The sequence below is a fragment of the Xiphophorus hellerii genome, chromosome 16, assembly GCF_003331165.1.
Source record: "Xiphophorus hellerii strain 12219 chromosome 16, Xiphophorus_hellerii-4.1, whole genome shotgun sequence".
Taxonomy (NCBI): domain Eukaryota; kingdom Metazoa; phylum Chordata; class Actinopteri; order Cyprinodontiformes; family Poeciliidae; genus Xiphophorus; species Xiphophorus hellerii.
This window is the reverse complement of record NC_045687.1, coordinates 3412417-3430915: the sequence shown is the minus strand read 5'-3', so window position 1 is coordinate 3430915 and position 18499 is coordinate 3412417. Positions and strand designations below refer to the sequence as shown.

At 36.6% G+C, this 18499-nt stretch overlaps 1 protein-coding gene across 3 annotated transcripts in view; it reads left to right on the top strand.

The window, feature by feature from the left end:
* slc1a9 (solute carrier family 1 member 9) overlaps window positions 1-16731 on the top strand; it is a 36822-nt gene extending 20091 nt beyond the window's left edge. For 2 of the 3 annotated variants that reach the window (XM_032588652.1, XM_032588651.1), the window contains exons 7-11: window positions 3595-3828; window positions 5600-5794; window positions 11960-12094; window positions 14952-15384; window positions 16162-16410. In XM_032588652.1, coding sequence (XP_032444543.1) covers window positions 3595-3828; window positions 5600-5794; window positions 11960-12094; window positions 14952-15384; window positions 16162-16410 — 1246 coding nt within the window. Of the gene's footprint in view, window positions 1-3594; window positions 3829-5599; window positions 5795-11959; window positions 12095-14951; window positions 15385-16161 lie in introns of all 3 variants that reach the window. The other variant, XM_032588653.1, reaches the window with a different exon arrangement.
* Window positions 16732-18499: the final 1768 nt, after the last annotated feature.

The window sequence follows — 18499 nt, the reverse complement described above, 5'->3', positions numbered from 1 at the left end:
GAAGACTGAAAAGGAAAGGAAGTTGGAGAGATTATGTTCACTGCAAAACACAAAATCCTACTAAGTAACTACTAACTTATAAGTAACTTTTCAACTTGTTTTACGTCGGTAATTCCTTAATATTGGTTAAAAAGTATAATTCCACTGGCAGATTATTTAACTTATAACATGGAAAAATGTCTTGCTATAAGTGAATTAATCTGCCAGTGAAACGAAAACATTTTTATCAATATTAAGGAATTATTGAGTTAAAACAAACAAATTATTGAGTTAAAACAAACAAATTATTGAGTTAAAACAAGCCTCCATATCTTGCTAAAAAGTTACTTGTAAGCAAAAGTGGGTAAAAATGTCACAGTAGCAAAACTTAGACATATTTTTACTCAAGTAAAAGTAAAAAGTAGCCACCCAAGAAATTATTCAATAAGAGTAAAAAAGTATTTGGTAAAAAGTCTATTCAAGTCCTGAGTTACTGATCAAAACATCAGTTATTTAAAATTAAAAAATTACATCGTCAGACAAACCAAAATGCAAAGTTATGTGAGATTTTTGGTATTTTAAAGATCAAAACAAAAATAATTCATATAATTGACATATTTCAAAAAAGTTTTCCAAATCAATTTTCTGTAACAGAAGCTGGTTTTAACAGAAACTGCAGGTGTGTGTCTGTCTGGTGAATTTCTGGTTAAAACATTTTTGTTTTTCATTCAGTGGGTAGAAAATACAGAAACTTTACTCAAGTAAGAGTAAAAATACTTTATGATAAAGTTATTCAAGTAAAAGTTAGAAGTACAGTTTAGTAAAAATAATCCTAAAAATAAACTTACTAGAATAAATTTACTTTGTAACTATCTTTATGTGACTTTGAAGGTTCAGGTCAGAGGTCATCAGGACACCCAGATTTCAGGCTTGATCACAAGTTTGTAGCTGTAATATTTAGTCTAAAGTAGATTTCTCTCTTTTAGATCCAAAGATTATAACTTCAGTTTTAAGCAATTATTTACCTAAAAGAAGCTTTTATATGGTGCGGAAAAGTAACTTGAACATTAATTTAGTCTCATTTCAAGAGTATTAAGATATTTGCGGTAGAAACGAAACAGAAATGCTTGGTAAGATTTTGTGTTTTTGCAGCAGAGCGTGTTGGTGAGGGACACGGACAGATGGAAGGAGTTAGGGTCTGGAGTCTGTGGTATGCTGGGGAGTAGCAGGAGCCGTGTAGCGGACTCCCTGGGGAACCGGGGTGGAGAATCTCCAAAATGAAATGGATCCACAAGCGGGCAGAGGAGCAGCTTGGCGGCGGGGAATAAAAGGAGAGGAGTTGTTGAGAGATGCGTGTGAAAGCAGGACTTCAGAGCAGAAAACAGGAGTTGAGGCTTTGCAGGACTCCGGATAAGTCGCGCAGAAATAGACGATGAAGTGGCACTTAGAGGAGGGATGGGAAAGGAAACGAGGAGACAGCAGAGAAACTGCAGCTCTCACTGTAAAAACACAAAATCTCTCTGGTGCTTGAACTTGTAGGATCAGATTAAGTTAACTTTTGCTTACATGTAAGTTGTAAGAAATTAAATTTTGTCTGTATTTGCTACAAATAAACATGTTTTTCAAATAATTAAATAGGAAGTGAGCTCAGAAACCAGATACCTACAGCTTTTTCTTGGGTTAATTTTGGTTTTGGAACTTAAAAAGCCGAAACCAAATGTCAAAAACCTTTAACAACAAATCTTACCAAGTCATTTCAGCTTAGATTCTGGTGGGTGATATCTTAGGACACTAGAAATAAAACAAAACTAATTGTCAAGTTCCACCACATATAGGAGTTTGATTTAAGTAAATAATTCCTTAAAACTGATGAAAAAGTTCCAGTTCAGCTGGCAGATTATTTCATGCAGCTGGTACTTTTTTAAAGTTAACCTTAAGGAATTGTGCTGAAAAGTTACTTGTAAATTAGTTTTGTCTTATTTAAAATGTCTTAAGATATTTGCACTATAAACTAGACCAAAAATACTAGATACAATTTTGTGATTTTGCAGTGTTGAACGATATTTGATGTTATAACATTTGAACACTGAAAAAAACCCAAATCTTACCAGCCATTATTAAAATTGATGGAAAAAGTTCTGGTTCCACTGGAACAAACTCAGGAATGTTGATGTTGTTTTGAAGAAAAAGTTTTTCTAGAAATTTTCTGAGCTTAATCTCAAAATTAAGCTCAACGTTTTGCCTGAAATGTACTCCTCCTTTTTTCCCTATCTACAGTCATTGTACAAAAACTAACTAAGAAATAACTTTTCAGCAAGATATAGTAGATTGTTTAGAGTAAATAATTCCTTAAAATTGGTGAAAAACTTCTAGGTCTATTGACGGATTATTTCATTATAACATAGGAAAAATGTTTTGTTATAAATGAAATAATCTGCCAATGTTGCTGGGTTTTTTGTTTTTTTTAAACCAACATTAATAAATTGTTGACTTATTCTAAGTGTACTAAGATACTTGGACTTGAAATACTTGAGATCTGGTGTTGTTGCAAGACACAAAGTATTAGTTTTATTGTTATAAGTGAAATAATCTGCCAGTGAAACTAATATTTGCTTTACCAATATTAAGAAACTATTGATATAAAACAAGCTCCAATATCTTGCTAAAAAGTTAGTTTTTGAACAACTTAGAGTTATTGTAGATAAAAAAAGGAGGAAATTTCTGCTAAAAAACTCAAAAATTAGTTTGAAAAACCTTCGAAATGGCCTCCAAACCGACATTAAAATTTCTGAATACTTTTCATCAATATTAAGGATTTATTTAGTTAAAACAAGTTCTTATGTCTTACATATTTGTAGTAGAAACCAGACCAGAAATACTTTTGTGTTTTTACAGTCCATGTGCAGCTGGACTCCAAAGGAAACTGTGTCCTGTTCGCATCACTCACTCAGTGTAAACATTTTAGTCAGGGCGAGCCAAACACAGACTCCACTGTAAACAGAAGGAAAAAAAAACGCATCCATCCAGCCGGATGCTCCAATAAACAGCAACTGTCCGGGATTTCAGCGCGCTGCGCAGCTGACCTGCAGCTGCAGGCCACCGCTCTGATTGGCCCAGCCGCAGGGGGCGGGGCTTAAAGGCCAGCTTCGCTGTAAACCGGATCTCCCAGAAGAGCGGTCTGGATTTATGAATGGGAACAACTGTGCTGCAACGTGTGAAACCAGAGATCCCAGTATGTGTCAGAGGAAATGCTCCACTGGGGCAGAAATGATCTGATCGCAGGAATTATTTTGAATTTTACAGGTGGAATTATTATAGGAATAAAATCGGGAAAATGTTGATTTCAAAGCACAAAATTTGCGTATAGCTACCTGATCATAAATTGGAGAGGAAAATAAAGTTTTTTAATAAAATCATAGTTGAAAAAAACGTCATTTAGTAGAGGTGCTTTGCACAAAACAGATGGATGGATGACAGTTGGATGATATTTGGATGATAGTTGGATGATGGTTGGATGATGGTTGTATGGTTTGATGTTGGATGAATGGACAATTGGATGAGCAGTTCGTTGGATGATGGTTGGATGACATTAATCCCTCCTTCCTGGTTCCTCAGGTATTCCCCCGTCGGCATAGCCTCTCTGATTGCTGGTAAAATTGCCGCCATCGGCGACCTTGAGATGGTTGCTAGGCAACTAGGGATGTACATGGTGACCGTCATCGTGGGCCTGGTGATCCACGGCGGCCTCATCCTGCCCGCCATCTTCTTTGGCATCACCAGAAAAAGCCCATTTACTTTTTACTCCGGCATCTTCCAGGCCTGGATCACAGCTTTGGGGACCGCCAGCAGGTACGACCTTTACCTTTAAAATGACCTTTACCTTTAAAACGACCTTTACCTTTAAAACGACCTTCACCTTTAAAATGACCTTTACCTTTACAACGACCTTCACCTTTAAAACGACCTTCACCTTTTAAACGACCTTCACCTTTAACACAACCTTCACCTTTAAAACGACCTTCACCTTTAACACGACCTTCACCTTTAACACGACCTTTACCTTTAAAACGACCTTCACATTTAACACGACCTTCACCTTTAACACGACCTTCACCTTTTAAACGACCTTCACCTTTAACACGACCTTCACCTTTTAAACGACCTTCACCTTTAACACGACCTTCACCTTTAAAACGACCTTCACCTTTAACACGACCTTCACCTTTAAAACGACCTTCACCTTTAACACGACCTTTACCTTTAAAACGACCTTCACCTTTAAAACGACCTTCACCTTTAAAACGACCTTCATGTTAAAAGCGACTTTTTATGATAAAAACTTCCAACCAAAACCATCTGGAAGTTGCTGTCTGATCTCATCTTTGATTTGGCTTCAGTCTTAAACTCACTCTCTACACAACCACAGTACACTCTAAAAAACCTTTCATGCTGTTTTGTTGGTAAAACTTAAAATAAAAGCATTTTTTCAGCTGAAGAACATTAAGTTGTCTACATGTACACATTTCAAAATGAAAAAACACCTCAACCTAACATGAGTTTGAATGTTATTTGTTTGCATTGCTTAAGGAAAAAAGAAATTACAACCACCAGAAAAAAGCAAGAGAAACAGAACAGAAATCTGAGGTTGGTGACATTACCTGGTCACAGGTTTCTTGTTTTATAGTGTTTCATTAATACAGTCAGAGGTAAGTAGAGGATCCAAACATAGTTCTCAAGTAAAACTACATCAACTTATTTTTACTCAAGTGAAAGAAAAACGTCCAAAGAATTCTAAAAAAGTATTTGGTAAAAAATTTCACTGAATGACTGATCAAAACATAAATCGTTTAATATTTTTTAAAAATCACATCATCAAAATATAATGTATGTGTGAAGTTTGGTATTTTAAGGACCAAAATGAAAATAATTTACATAAATAATGTAACTACAAATTCAGGCTGACCAAACCAGGTCGAGTTCCGCTTGGGTTGCTAGGTAACGGGCGGAACTCTGATGTGGTTGCTAGGTAACGGGGCAGCGCCTGCAGATCTGTGACGTTACAATCCGGAAGGGTGTTTTTTTTTTAGTTTGTTTTTTTTAAGTGCTTGGGTTGCTTTTAGAGGCAGTAGAGTGGAAATCGTTGACTCAGTTTTTCAAGTTGAGCCAACAAACCATGTATTTTTTTTAGAGTGCATCACTACGTGTGAGCGCCGGCTGTCAGACAGATCCCAGGGTGTAAACGTCTAAGCCTCCGGCTCTGGGCTGGAAATCTGCTGGAACCAAATGTCATTCTGGCACATCAGCCGGGTTTTAGTGAAAATCGGGTAATCCTATCAACGTTTTCTCTAATTATGTTATGAGCAGAGCGGAGCAGGGCCAGGAATCAGACTCCTTTAATTCACGTACTGAGGGATTGAAACAGTGGCCGGCAGCAGCTGTCAGGAAGAGGCTGTCACCCGGCTCAAGTTTCTGCTGCCTTTTATTCGTCTTTACCCCTTCACCTTTCCTCCACACATCTGCGCTTATGTCTCACACCACCTGTCTGCATATTTTATGACTCTTTGCTTCTCTTCTTTGGAAATTGGCGCTAAGTTTGTATTTTGTTTTGGTGTTTTTTCAGTGCGGGGACGCTGCCGGTCACTTTCCGCTGCCTGGAGGAAAACCTGAAGATTGACAAGCGGGTGACTCGCTTCGTGCTGCCCATAGGCGCCACCATCAACATGGACGGCACGGCGCTGTACGAGGCGGTGGCCGCCATCTTCATCGCCCAGATGAACGACATCACACTGGACGGCGGACAGATCGTCACCGTCAGGTAGGCATGAAAGAGGAAGCGCTTCTGCTCAGGTTATATGAACCCAATCCCAACCCACTCTAACTGGATGCGTAATGACAAAAACAAAAATCCAAAATATTGGTTTTGTTCAAAAATTTAACTGACAGTCTGGGCAAGTGAACATTAACCAGAGGTTTATTCACATGAACCCTAGTTCTAGATTTTAAATATTTGATAAAAGACGTTTCGAAAGGCTTTTGTCAAAATGAAAAATCAATAGCTGCGTTTTTGTTGACCTATAAATTGCGAAAATTTGACTTACAAAATAAATTTGCTTAATGGAAACAGCAATTTTGGAAAAAAAATTTGCTGTTTCTGCGCCACGATCAGGTAGTTATTCGGCTGTTTTGAAATTATTGTATTTCACAAAACTGCTATGGAAAATCTTCTCTGCCTCAAGCGAGTCGCACAATCAATAATCAAATATCAACACTAAAAGAAGAAAAACAAGAAGTGGAAAAAGTTTGTTTTTTTTAATGACTTCTTGCATGAGCAGACTTTGATTTTAATCTCATTTCTTATGTAATAGAAACGCCACAATTGTGGTTTTTTTTCTTTTTTGCAATAGTGGAATACTGACAATTTTTATGCACACAAGTGATGAAAATGTAGCTATTCCTGCACAAAATCTTCTGCTTTATTTTGTAAGAAAATGTGAAAAATTACCAACAATGTTGGAAAATGATACAAAGGAAACTTAGTCAGACTGGAAACTAAAGGAGGGCGGATCAATCCAAAATATCAATAATCGCCACAGCTGAAAATGTAACAAATATGGCAATTTTGGTCCCGATCAAATCAAATCTACTGAACTATCAGCTGGATTTAATAAAATAAAAATGTATTACAGGTGGAGGTTTTCCTTCCAGCAGGAAGTAGATTAATGTCTCAGAGTTAAATGTAGTTTTGACTCATTGTGGCACCACAAGGTTTTTATTTGTCAAATATAAATATTTGAGAACACGATTCATTTTCCTTAGACTTTGTGTTGGTTTCTCTCTCTCAATAAAACACATTGAGGTTTGTGGTTGTTATTGTAACAAAAGCAATTTAAAGGGGATAAAAACTTTAGTATAAACAATAACTTAGATCCTTTAAGATGTTTTTGTTGGTCACAGCTTCTTTCAGCAACATTACAAGCTGAAAACTTTATTTAAGTGTTTGCACAACATGTCACATCAGGTTTTATGTGATTCTTGTTACATATATTTGACTGAAATCTTGTTTTTAAGTCTCTTCTTTAGGTTTTTCTGTATGGATTTTTTCTGCATGTTAAGAATATATCAGATTTGTGGCCATTATTAATGTGTTGGGTCAAAAAACAAACCCTGTTGAACCCAAAAGTATTTAATTTAAGACGGTATAAACAGCCTGTCTTTGCTCTTCTTGTTAAATTTTTTGCTTTGAGGTATAAAATCTGCTGCCAAACTCCATGTCTTTCCAGGAATATATATTATTTTTTAGCTGTTTCATTGAGTGTTGCTTCCAGAAAGCAATAATTCACCTTTTACAACCAGTTTACGTCACATTTGGCTTGCTGCGCTGACCTGAGAAAGTAGCCAGGGTTTCACTTTGTCCTTATTTTTTTTCTTTTCACAAATTGTTTCGCTTTTATGCTAAAGTAGAACCATCATTACCCAATTTGAACATCTCACTTCTAGCTTTTAATCTCACTTGTAATTCAGTCAGAACCATTTTGGTCAGAAAGATAATTCCTAATGCGTGTAGCTGCAGAGGGACGCTGAAGGGAGTGGCCTGCCGCACAGAACAGATCGCCATCGGTGATAACAGACAGCGCAGGATTAGCTCAGACAGCTTTAAATAGGAGGTTTGGCTGAAGCTTTGAAAGTAGAGAGCACTCTGCGAAATTTACCAGTTAAGTGAAGCCGTTTTCCTCTCACACACAAACAGACGGCGCTTTTTACCAGCTTTGTCAGAAAACTTGGCCTGGCAGCTTTTACAGTTTGCACTTTGTCGGATATTTCTCGTAGATGTTCGCTTGGATCCAGGCCACCTGTAAAATGTTTCTGCCTCTAACAGCAATAAAATCAGAATCAAGTTTATGGATAAACGGCCAGATCTCATCGTAACTCAAACTAAATGAAGTTCCAATTCAGAAATATTTCACTTATACTGCAGAGAAATTAAATGTCCTAAATCATTTTGTCTGAGTCGCTGTGGGCAGGAAGGATCTCCAGTAGCAGTCAGTCTTGCAATCTGAGGAGGCCTCTGACTGAACACTAAACTGTGTCTTCACATCGGTTCCTCAGCCACACTGGAAAATTTTAAAAGCTGTGTGAAAACTCATTTTTTATCTTAAACAGCAGGAGTTCTGATTACTGAAACTGTTTGTTTTCCTACTGAAGTTTCTCCAGAAACTTTAGAAATGAACTTCTGGGAAAGTCAGAATTTCCTGGAATTCTTTACAACTGTAAGCAGAATTTAAAGTCAGAATTCTGGGAAAGCAAATCAGAATTCAAAAAAAAAAAAATCTGAATCTTGAAAAAAATAAGAATAAAAATTCAGAGAAAAAAACTTCAGAAATCTTCTTTTCTCATTTTTCAGTGGCACTAATCCTCTTCCATAAATTTATAATAATGCAAGTACACCCTCTCAAAGATTAATACACTTTGGTTAAACATTTAATTATCCAAAATAGTGACTAATTATTTCACTTATGGAGAAAATGATTTGCTGTAAGTGAAATAATCTAATGAAACCAGGACTTTTTCATCAGTAGAAATATTAACTGAAAACAAACTCCTACTGATGTAAAGTTACTGGTAAGTTCATTTTACTCTATTTCAGGTTTTTAAAGATATTTCTACTGGAAATTTGACAAAAAAAATACTTGGTAAGATTTAGATTTGATTTTTTGCAGTGTGTTATTTATTGTGACAGGCTTAGTTTTTTTTTTTTTAACTTAATGTGTTTATTTTAAATGTATAGCACCAATGTGTTGAGTTTTTTTCCAGTATAAATTATTAATACAAGCACCCGGAACAAACATGTCTAACATATTCTTCACTAACTCATTCTGATTTGACTGTCAGCTGTTTTTCTCTGAGTTTCTTTGTGATTTCTGTGAAAATCCTCCTGACAAACTAATTTTTCTGCTGCAACCAGAAACAGAATTGCTCAGGAAACAGAGCGGATAAAGCTGTAAACACAAACAGCTGGAGGTTTAGCTTTACATGAGAGCTAAACGCAACACCACCAGGGTTGTAAATTATATTAATTGCATAGTTTTACAACTAAAATGAATCTTTCCCTGTTTTTTGTTTACATCTATGGTTCTGTTCAGACCCTAAAACTAAAATATAACCAGATAAAACTCATTAATACATTTCTCTCACAGTAGCAACATTAATAAAGTGTCAAAGTTTGTTTAGAAAAGTAAATTAGCTCGGATATTCCCAGTGCCTTCTGCATGAAACATTAAGTTTGCTTATGAATATGCATTCAGTCGAACCAAATCTAAACAAAACACAAGGCGCTTTTTGGTAGAGTTGCATGACTAAAGCAGATTATTATGATATATGGAAGAGAGTGGTGGAGTAAAAATCTAAAATGAATGCAGTAAAGAAGCAATCAGACATTTTTTCCCATGTCTGAGGTTTCGGCTGAACATTAAGTCTTAATTGGAACCAGTCTGCTTGGACGGGACTCAGCTTGTTATGGCTGCGGGTTGCAAATAATGCCCAGCACTTTGAAATTGTTTATTGTATTTTTTTTTTTCCAACAATGTCTGTTCGCCACTAAATTCCACAAGGTAATTTTTGAAACGTGCTGGAAAGCATTTTCATCTGCTCTGAAATATTCCCCGCATGCTGCAGGCGGTTGGAGACGAAACGGAGACGCGACTCGGATTTCTGACGGTTTGTGGTGAGAGAGAAGAAAACCGACAACAACGGATCGTCATAAATAAATTATTACTGTTATTGTAACGGAGAACGGATCGGATTCTGTAGACAGGAAACAATACTGGAGGAAGAGAAGTTTGGTTTGGTTTTCATGTGACGTCGCTAATTTAGCAAAAATAAAGTTAATCTGAGTAAAAAGGGCAGCAGCATCCTGTGGGATTCTGATAAAGACGAAAATAATCCACCCATCCGTTCATCCATCCGTTCATCCATCAATCTGTTCGTCCATCTGTCTATCCAGCCATCCGTTCATCCATTAACTTTTTTTATTTATTTGTCTTTTTTTTAAAAACGATCTGTTTTCCAGTTGTTATCAAATATTGTAAAAAGTATGTAGAACAAAATCAGCTGATTTGTTTTAATGTTGCAAGTTATTTACATAAAATTTACAGTACGTATAAAGTGAATTTTCCTCATCCAGTAGCATTCAGCGTCTTTATGGGCTCTTTAAGGTTAATGAAGTAATGTCTAATGCGGATTAATGGCCACCATTAAACCATCTGAACTTGCTGAGTCAGGGTTTGAGGCTCTCCAGAACGCTCTGACTGGCTGTTGCGTTTACTGTACCATTAATCTGCTCTGTTAAATGTTTTCTGACAGCTTCATTCACTAATGTTGGAAATTCTTCACAGAAACGTTCGCTCAGCGTTTTTTTTTCAGTTCATACGTTCTGACGTGATGCTGAGTTTACAGGAAAGCTTCGAGGCAGAATAAAAATTAGGTGGTGTTTGAGGCCACAGTCTGTCTTTGTGAACAAATGGAGTTCATGTTAGGTGACAAACAAATTTTAAGGTGACCTGTTGTTCTTCCTTGAACAGTTTGGATTAGTTTACGGGGATGCAAAACATGTTTTTGCACAAAATCATTCTTACAGAATGAAAGTTTCACCCCCCAACTCAATGTTTACACTTGCACATGAAAATGGCTGAAAACAGATGCACAATTATATGAAAAATGTATTTGAAAAGCATTAGTAGAGCCTCCTGCACAACGAACAAGAATGCAGCAAGTGGTTTCTGGAAGCCAACAACAATACACTTGTTTTTTCCAGCAGCCATTGTACAGCGGTAAAACCAGCTGACCAAACATGCTGGAGCTCCACTTGGGTTGCTCGGTAACGAGCGCAACTCTGTTGTGGTTGCTAGGTAACGGGGCAGTCCATTACATTTGGTTTTTGAAACGGTTCATTTCCTAGATACCAAAAAACATACAGTAACTTTATTGCCAAAAACAGCTTTTTTTGGAAGCAGCAGAAGAAATTGGCTACAAACAGATGGGCAATTATACAACCGTCCATCTTTGAAAAGCATTGGTAGAGTCTCCTGCATAACCAACAACAATGCAGGAAGCGGTTTCTGGATGGTAGGTCAACAACAAAACAGTCATACTGCGGTAAAACCAGCAGACCAAACATGCTGGAGATTAGGATACTTACTGTGTCGTTTATCGTTTATTGTGATCAATATCTAAGAATTTAGATTTATTGTTGTCATAATACACTCCAGAAATTGTCTTGTTTTGTCAGAATTCGTTTTACTATTTTCTTCACCGCCTGTTCAATGAGTGTCAATGAATTTGAAATTATGATCAAACGCAGTTACTGTGTGCAGCTTAGTGACACAAATTACTCTCCTTTATGTGTCTGTTCTCCCAAGGAAGTTAATAATTATACACTTTGAGATATCAAGATATGAAAGGCATTCTAAATAAAATCTAATTATTTTTACTATAATGGATTTGTTTTAAAGAGTAGTGTTGGTGTTTGTGGGTCTACAGTTGCTGTACCGTTCTGTCACATCTACCTCAAATAGAAGTAAGAAATATTTATTATCGTCAATTTTATTATCACAATAGTACCACAAAATATTATAATAAAACTGTAAGTCCATATCACCCACCAGTAGCTGGAGTTCACTTCGGTTGCTAGGTGACGGGCGGAACTCTGGTGGGGTTGCTAGGTAACGGCAATCGGGATTTTTGAAACGGTTAATTTTCCAGGCATCAAAAAGCATCTAGTTGTTGCCAGAAACTGCCTGGTTGTTTTCTCTGAGTGTTTAGGCTGTTTCTAGAAGCAGTAGATCCAAATGAAGGTACAAAAACGTGTAAAATGTGAACGTTTCCACAAAAGGTTCCCTTTAAACACATTACCTAGTGTTCTCTTAGTCAGGCGACCATATGTTTCTTTTTGCAGAATTTAAAATGTTCTTTTAAATTCTGGCAGTATGACGGCCACCCTGGCCAGCGTTGGAGCCGCCAGTATTCCCAGTGCCGGACTGGTGACCATGCTGCTGATCCTGACCGCCGTCGGCCTGCCCACTCAGGACATCAGTCTGCTGATCGCCGTCGACTGGCTGCTGTGAGTAAAGGAGTCTGGTGAGCAGGGAATGAAAATATCAAATCATCTGCAGTTATTGGTTCCGCTCGGAGACATTTGTTAGTAAGTTCTGGGGTTTTTTCGTTGTTGTTGTTTTGTGCAGTTGTGTAAACTGGCAAGACTAAATTTAGACAAACATTGCGGAGGACAAAAAGCAATGTTTTTCTGCAAGACGTTTGGGTCAGAGGTTTGAGTAACATTCAATAAAGTTCCCACAAGGGCGTGCCGTGGTGGCGTAGCGGTTAGCGCGACCCATATTTGGAGCCCTTGAGTCCTCGACGCAGCCATCGCGGGTTCGACTCCCGGACCCGGCGACATTTGCCGCATGTCTTCCCCCCTCTACTTCCCCATTCCTGTCAGCCTACTTTCATAAAAGGGACACTAGAGTCCACAAAAGACCCCCTGGAGGGGTAAAAAAAATAAATAAATAAATAAATAAAGTTCCCACAATCCACTGCTGGAACTTTGACCCTTTTCTCCTGACAGGGAACCGTTTGTGAAGTCACACAATAATCAACCAATAATTTGGTTTCTCTAGCCTGTAATAGAGAAAACAATGTTTTCATTACTCAAAGTCAAATGTTAGTGTTCCAAACTAAATATTTAATTTGAGAGCTAAATTTGTAATTTACTAATTATTTAGCCTTCAAACAAAAAATGTAGTTAATACTCTAAATATTTAGTTTGTAACGTAAATATCTAAGTGTGAGGTAAATATTTAGTCTATATACTATAAACTATTTTATTTGAAAGTTAAATATTTAGTTTGCAAACAAACTATATAGCTCCAGGTTAAATATTTAGCTTTATAACGTAATATTTAATTTGAAAGTTAAATATTTAATTTGTAAGCTAAATATTTGGTTTTAAATTTTAATATTTAGTTACAACAGCTAAATATGTAATTTGAAAGTTAAATATTTTGTTTACAAACTAAACATTTAGTTTTCAAATTAAATATGTAGTTAGAACTATTTAATTTTGAACTAAATATTAGAATTAATTATTTAGAAATATTTATTTGGGTTGAAATATTTAAAACTAGGTGTTTTAATTTGGAAAACACAATTTTGAAATTAAATATTTCGTTAGAAAGCTAAACCTTTTATTTGAAAGTTAAATATTTAGTTTGCACACTAAACATGTAGTTTGCAAACAAAATATTTAGCTCTAAATTAAATGTTTAGGTTTATAACTAAATATTTAATTTGAAAGTTAAATATAAAGTTTGTAAACTGAATATTTAATTTGTAAATATTTATCTCTAAATTAAAAATTTAGTTTGGAACTCAAACTAAATTCATACGTTTATAAATATATAAATAACATGGTGAAAATCAGACTTTGAAACATGAACCCCTGCATTTCTTCTCCCCATAAGCTAAATAAATCAAATTATTGCTGTTAGTTTTTTACTGTGCATCTTTTCAAACGGCTCCCTGTGAGACGGATCTGGTCAAACTGACTCAGGTTTTCTGTCTAACTTTCTCACACACACCTTTTGAGACTTTGACCTATTTTTGTCCAAGCTTTTACCTGATGGTTGTTGATGAGGATTCAATATTTCCACACAGTGCTCTGTCATCATGATGTCATCGTTTTACAGGAAATAATGATGCTGCCACCCCCGTTCTTCACGGTCAGGGTGTGGTTATCACGCATTTCCCACTACATTTTCCATTATTATGATTTCCAAAACGTTAACAGTAAAATTTTAAATGCTTCTGACTTTTTAATAATCCTTTTAGGGTCACGGCTTCTTCCTCTTTGAGTGGCATTTCAGCTCATGTAAATACATATTTCACTGTGTATATTGATTCTTTTACCAGTTTTATCTAGTCTCAAATTGATTTTGCTTTATTCAGGGGGCTAACATGACTACGAAACAAAGCCTTGTTAAATACATTTTTATTCTTTCTGACCTAAAATAGAAAATGTTTAGTCTGATTTAATGTAAGACAGAGAAAAAAACGGTTCTGCGCCTTTTTGTAGTGTGAGTAAATTTCTGGTTTAAGCTTTATGTTTGTATATGGGTTGTGTGAACTAGTTATGAGTAGTCAGTATCTTTCCTGAGGCAGACAGTAAAATCAGGGAGATTATTTTGGAGATCAGTGGCATTTACAGACATTTTGGGGGTTAAAAAAAACAAATTGATATTTTAAGTGCACTTTAAGATTATTTAAATGACTAAATTATTATAAATTGATGAAAAGGTAATATGTAAGATATTCTTGTATTTTTTTATTATTGCACCAAAAAACTATTTTTGGTGCAATTTTGAGATTCAGAAATTGTTTTAGAAAAAACAAGAACATTTCTTAGTCAAAAATTTGTTTTAAAAAAACCTCAGAGATTTTGAGATTCATCTTTCCAAGTTTCAAAAGTAGAAAATTTTGACTTTTGAAAGTAAGAAATTTCCACAATTTTTCTAAAAATTCTCTGAGGTTAATCTCAACAGAAATTTTGTCTCGTAACAGCATTTCAAAAATGTTACAAGAATAAAGTCATAATAATATGACTTTATTCATAATTTTAGGACTTTATTCTCATAAATTTATATATTTTTTTATTTTCTTAGCGTGGCCCCAATTCTCGATTGTCAAAATGTTTTTGTCAGGCAAAATTACAAAAATGTGCGGCACCAGTAACACAGGCATTTAAATCCAGTAATGCTCATTTGGGCCACATATAAATACATAGTAAAAACAAAATTTGAAAAGGGCACTTTTTCTCTCCAGAGGAATAGGTGCACGCGCTCTAGCACCCCCTAGTGTCTAACTGTGTACATCTCTGTTGGCAAACCCATGATTCCACTTCCTGGTTGCTTCTGTCCACTCAGTGACCGAATGCGAACCTCCATTAACGTGGTTGGGGATTCGTTTGGCGCCGGGATCGTGGATCATTTATCGAGGGCCGAGCTGGCGGAGCTCGATGCAGTGGAAATGCTCCCGACAGAGGAGGAGCTGGACTTCATTCCTCCGCCGCCGATCCTCACCGAAATGGACCTGGCCGACCCGCTGAAGCCCCCAGAGCTGCCGCCTCGCTCCCCTCGCCCCCCGAAGATGAACCATCACAGCAACGTTCTGTCCCAGTCCCAATCCGCCACTTACTCACCTTCCTGCTCCATCCGATCTCCGTCACCTCACTCCGTTCGCTCTCCGTCCCCGCGCTCCGTCTGCTCCCATTCCCCTCGGCCTTTCCGCACTCATTCGCCTCGCCTCCTCTGCAGGACGGAGCCTGGCTACTCCGCCCTGCCCAGCCACGACAACCAGGTATCCCCCAACACTGAGACATGACTTTTACCATGTTAGGGACTCCATAGACAGAAAATACAATAAAAAAGAGGAGGAACTTCCACCAAAACACTCAGAAAGTTTGAGCTTAATACCAGAAATTTAAAAAAGAAAGAACATTTCTGAATGTGAAAAGTTGAAAATTTGCTGAAAAAGATATTGAAATTTTTGACCTCAGAAAATTTCTAGAAAAACTTTGAGATTTCTGGGATTTTTAAAAGTCAAAAATTTGCTAGAGAAAACTTAAATCTCACAAATTTTCTAGAAAGCAAAAGAAAATTTTTGAGCTTGAAAATTTACACCAAAAAACTACAAAATGTTGACATGTTGACATAAAACATGCTCTAGAAAATTTTTATTTCAGCTTGAGAAGTAAAAAAAAATTCTAGAAAAAACTCAAATCCCTCAGAAATTTGTTCGAAAAATGAGAAGATTTCCAAGCTTGGAAATTTGCAAAAAGAAAAAAAAAAAAACTTTTTTAAACTTTGAGATTAATCGTAGAAATTTTTGAGAAAAATTTTTGGAAATTTCTGAGTCAAAAGTGAACTTTTTTTTTAACTACAAAAATTAAAGTTTTTTTTCTAGCAGACTTTTGAAGCTCAGAAATGTTCTTGTTTTTTCTAGATTTTTTCTAAGATTTATTTTTGGAAATTGACTCCTCTCTTTTTTTCTTTTCTACATAAAATTGTCCTAATACTCCGTTGTACATTTACATTCACCAAAGAATGCTCTGATGTGTTTTGTCTCTGCTTTTAGATTTCAACGTTACCGCGCGGCTACAGGGAGCGGGATCGGGATCGGGATCGGGATCGGGATCGGGATCGGGGGCGCGACAGGATCCGGGACAGAGAGCGGGAACGGGAACGGGAACGCCTGAGGCCAGAGAGCGAAACGGAGGAGGAAGAGGACAGAGAGCGAGTTCTGGGCGAAGTGAGCGACGGCGAGGAGAGCGACGACACCGCATACGATCGGCGCTGCGCCATCTCACCCAGCGATTTACCGTGACGTCATCTTAGTCTGTTTGTTTTGGTTTTACGACACATTTCCACTTTCAGCATCAAAACCTAGAAAAATCCAGTAGAGACCACGCAGAAACTCACACAAGCTGCGTTTCCATGACGAATGGCCACAAAACTTTGACATTCCACCGTCATTTCTTCTTTCCTTTCTTTCCTCCGTTGCTTCCTAAATAGTAAATTTGCTAGAAAACACTAGGAAATTTTATGAGTTTCAAAAAGCCAAAATTTTTACTTTTGAAACTCTGAAAATTTCCAAGTTTTTTCTAGATAATTTCAGAGATTTCTAGAAAAAAATTCTAGAATTTATTTCTTCCTTCCTACATCATAAATTTTTATAGAAAAAATGTGGAAATTTTCAAAAGTACTTTTTTTTCCTTCAAATTTCTGAAATGTTTTAGATTTTTTTTCCCTCCTTCTCCTCCTTTGTCATAAATTTGCTAGAAAATAACTTGGAAATTTTCTGAGTTTCAAACGTCAAAAACCTTTTGAGAGTTTAAGTCTCATCTTTCTCAAAAAGTTGAGAATTAAATTTTTTGAGAAAGTTTCATTCTCAAAAATTTCTGAAGCTAAACTGAAAATTTCTTAGATTTTCAAGAATTTCTTCCTTCCTTTTTTCTTTCCTTCTTTTATTCATTCCTTCCTAAACCAGACACATTTTTAAATGTAATTTATTTTATTAAATCTTATTTATTTAATAAATTAAAACAGTAAAAAACATCTGAACCTGTTCTGAAAAGTTTTTCTTTCCTTCAGTTTCCAGCTGCAAACGTTTCTGCTTATCAACTACTTATTGATCTGATTACAATCCGATCTCAGTTTCTTTAAATTTATTTGCCAGAATGCTGAAAATGTAAATTTTAAAGCATAAAACAATGAATCCGTCCAGCAGATGTTATTTTTTTATACTTCTTCGCCTTCCTGAGTCTCTCTCTTCCTTGGTAATATTGCTCAAATCATGTGAGGTTTGTACATTTATTTGTTGTGGTTTGTGTGCGATGCTGTTTTAATGTTGTACGTTTAAATCTGTTGGTATTTTATTCTGATTTTGTCATTTAATTTCTGTATGTCGACCCCCATCCTTCACCGCTGAAGTCCTAAATCAGATTCACATCACCCGGTTCTGTGTATATTGTAATAAAACCTTAAAGATTTATTTAAAGTAACTGTGATTCGTTTGTTTTATTTAAAAGAAAACATCTTGTGCAATCTGCCGAAGGATTTGCTGTCAGAAAGGGGTCAGAAAAATCCCAGAGACAAAGATATTACAGGATGAACAGAAACGGAGGCAAACTACGCACGTCACACAACACACAGCGATCCGAGTGCGTTTAATCCGCTCAAAGAAGAGCCAGAGACGGGCGAGGGGACGCGGAGGGCGGCAGATGGCCACAAAGACGTCAATCGTTTTCATTCTTCCCAGACAGCATAAGGCCAGGCAGCGCTGACGCTGCTGCAGCCGGGGAATCTGAATCTGTTCTCCCGTTTATATAAGTATATAATGAAGAAACGTACATTTTTACTAAGTATATTTGGTCTAATTTTTAGTTCAAACATCTTGGTACAGTTGAAATAAGAAAAATTTTAAATGTTTGAACCCTGATTTTAGCCGACAGGTTTTCTGTCATTGAGAGAAATGTGTGTGTGTGTGTGGGTGTGTGTGCGCGTGTGTGTGTGTGTGGGTGGGTGGGTGTGTGTGTGTGTGTGTGTGTGTGTGGGTGTGCGTGTGTGCGTGTGTGTGTGTGGGGGTGCGCGTGTGTGTGTGTGTGTATGTCTGTAAACATTTAGGAAAGCTTGTGCCTTTGGGTTTGAGTATATTAAATATTTTAAACACCCGACACTGACCGGAGCAGCTGTTAACCTCTGGGTCACCATGTCGGGTCTCCGTGGTTTTTGACTTCAAAATGAGCTGATCGATTATTAGAAAACTGCCTCAAGTGCATCTCGACCTTCCTCTCATTTTCTCATACCATAACTACAAACTTTACTGCCTTTGTTTGGGTTTGTAGTGCTACTCTGATATAAAGCTTTGTATATTTGTGATGTGGAAGTAAAATTATCCACAGTTTTATAAATAA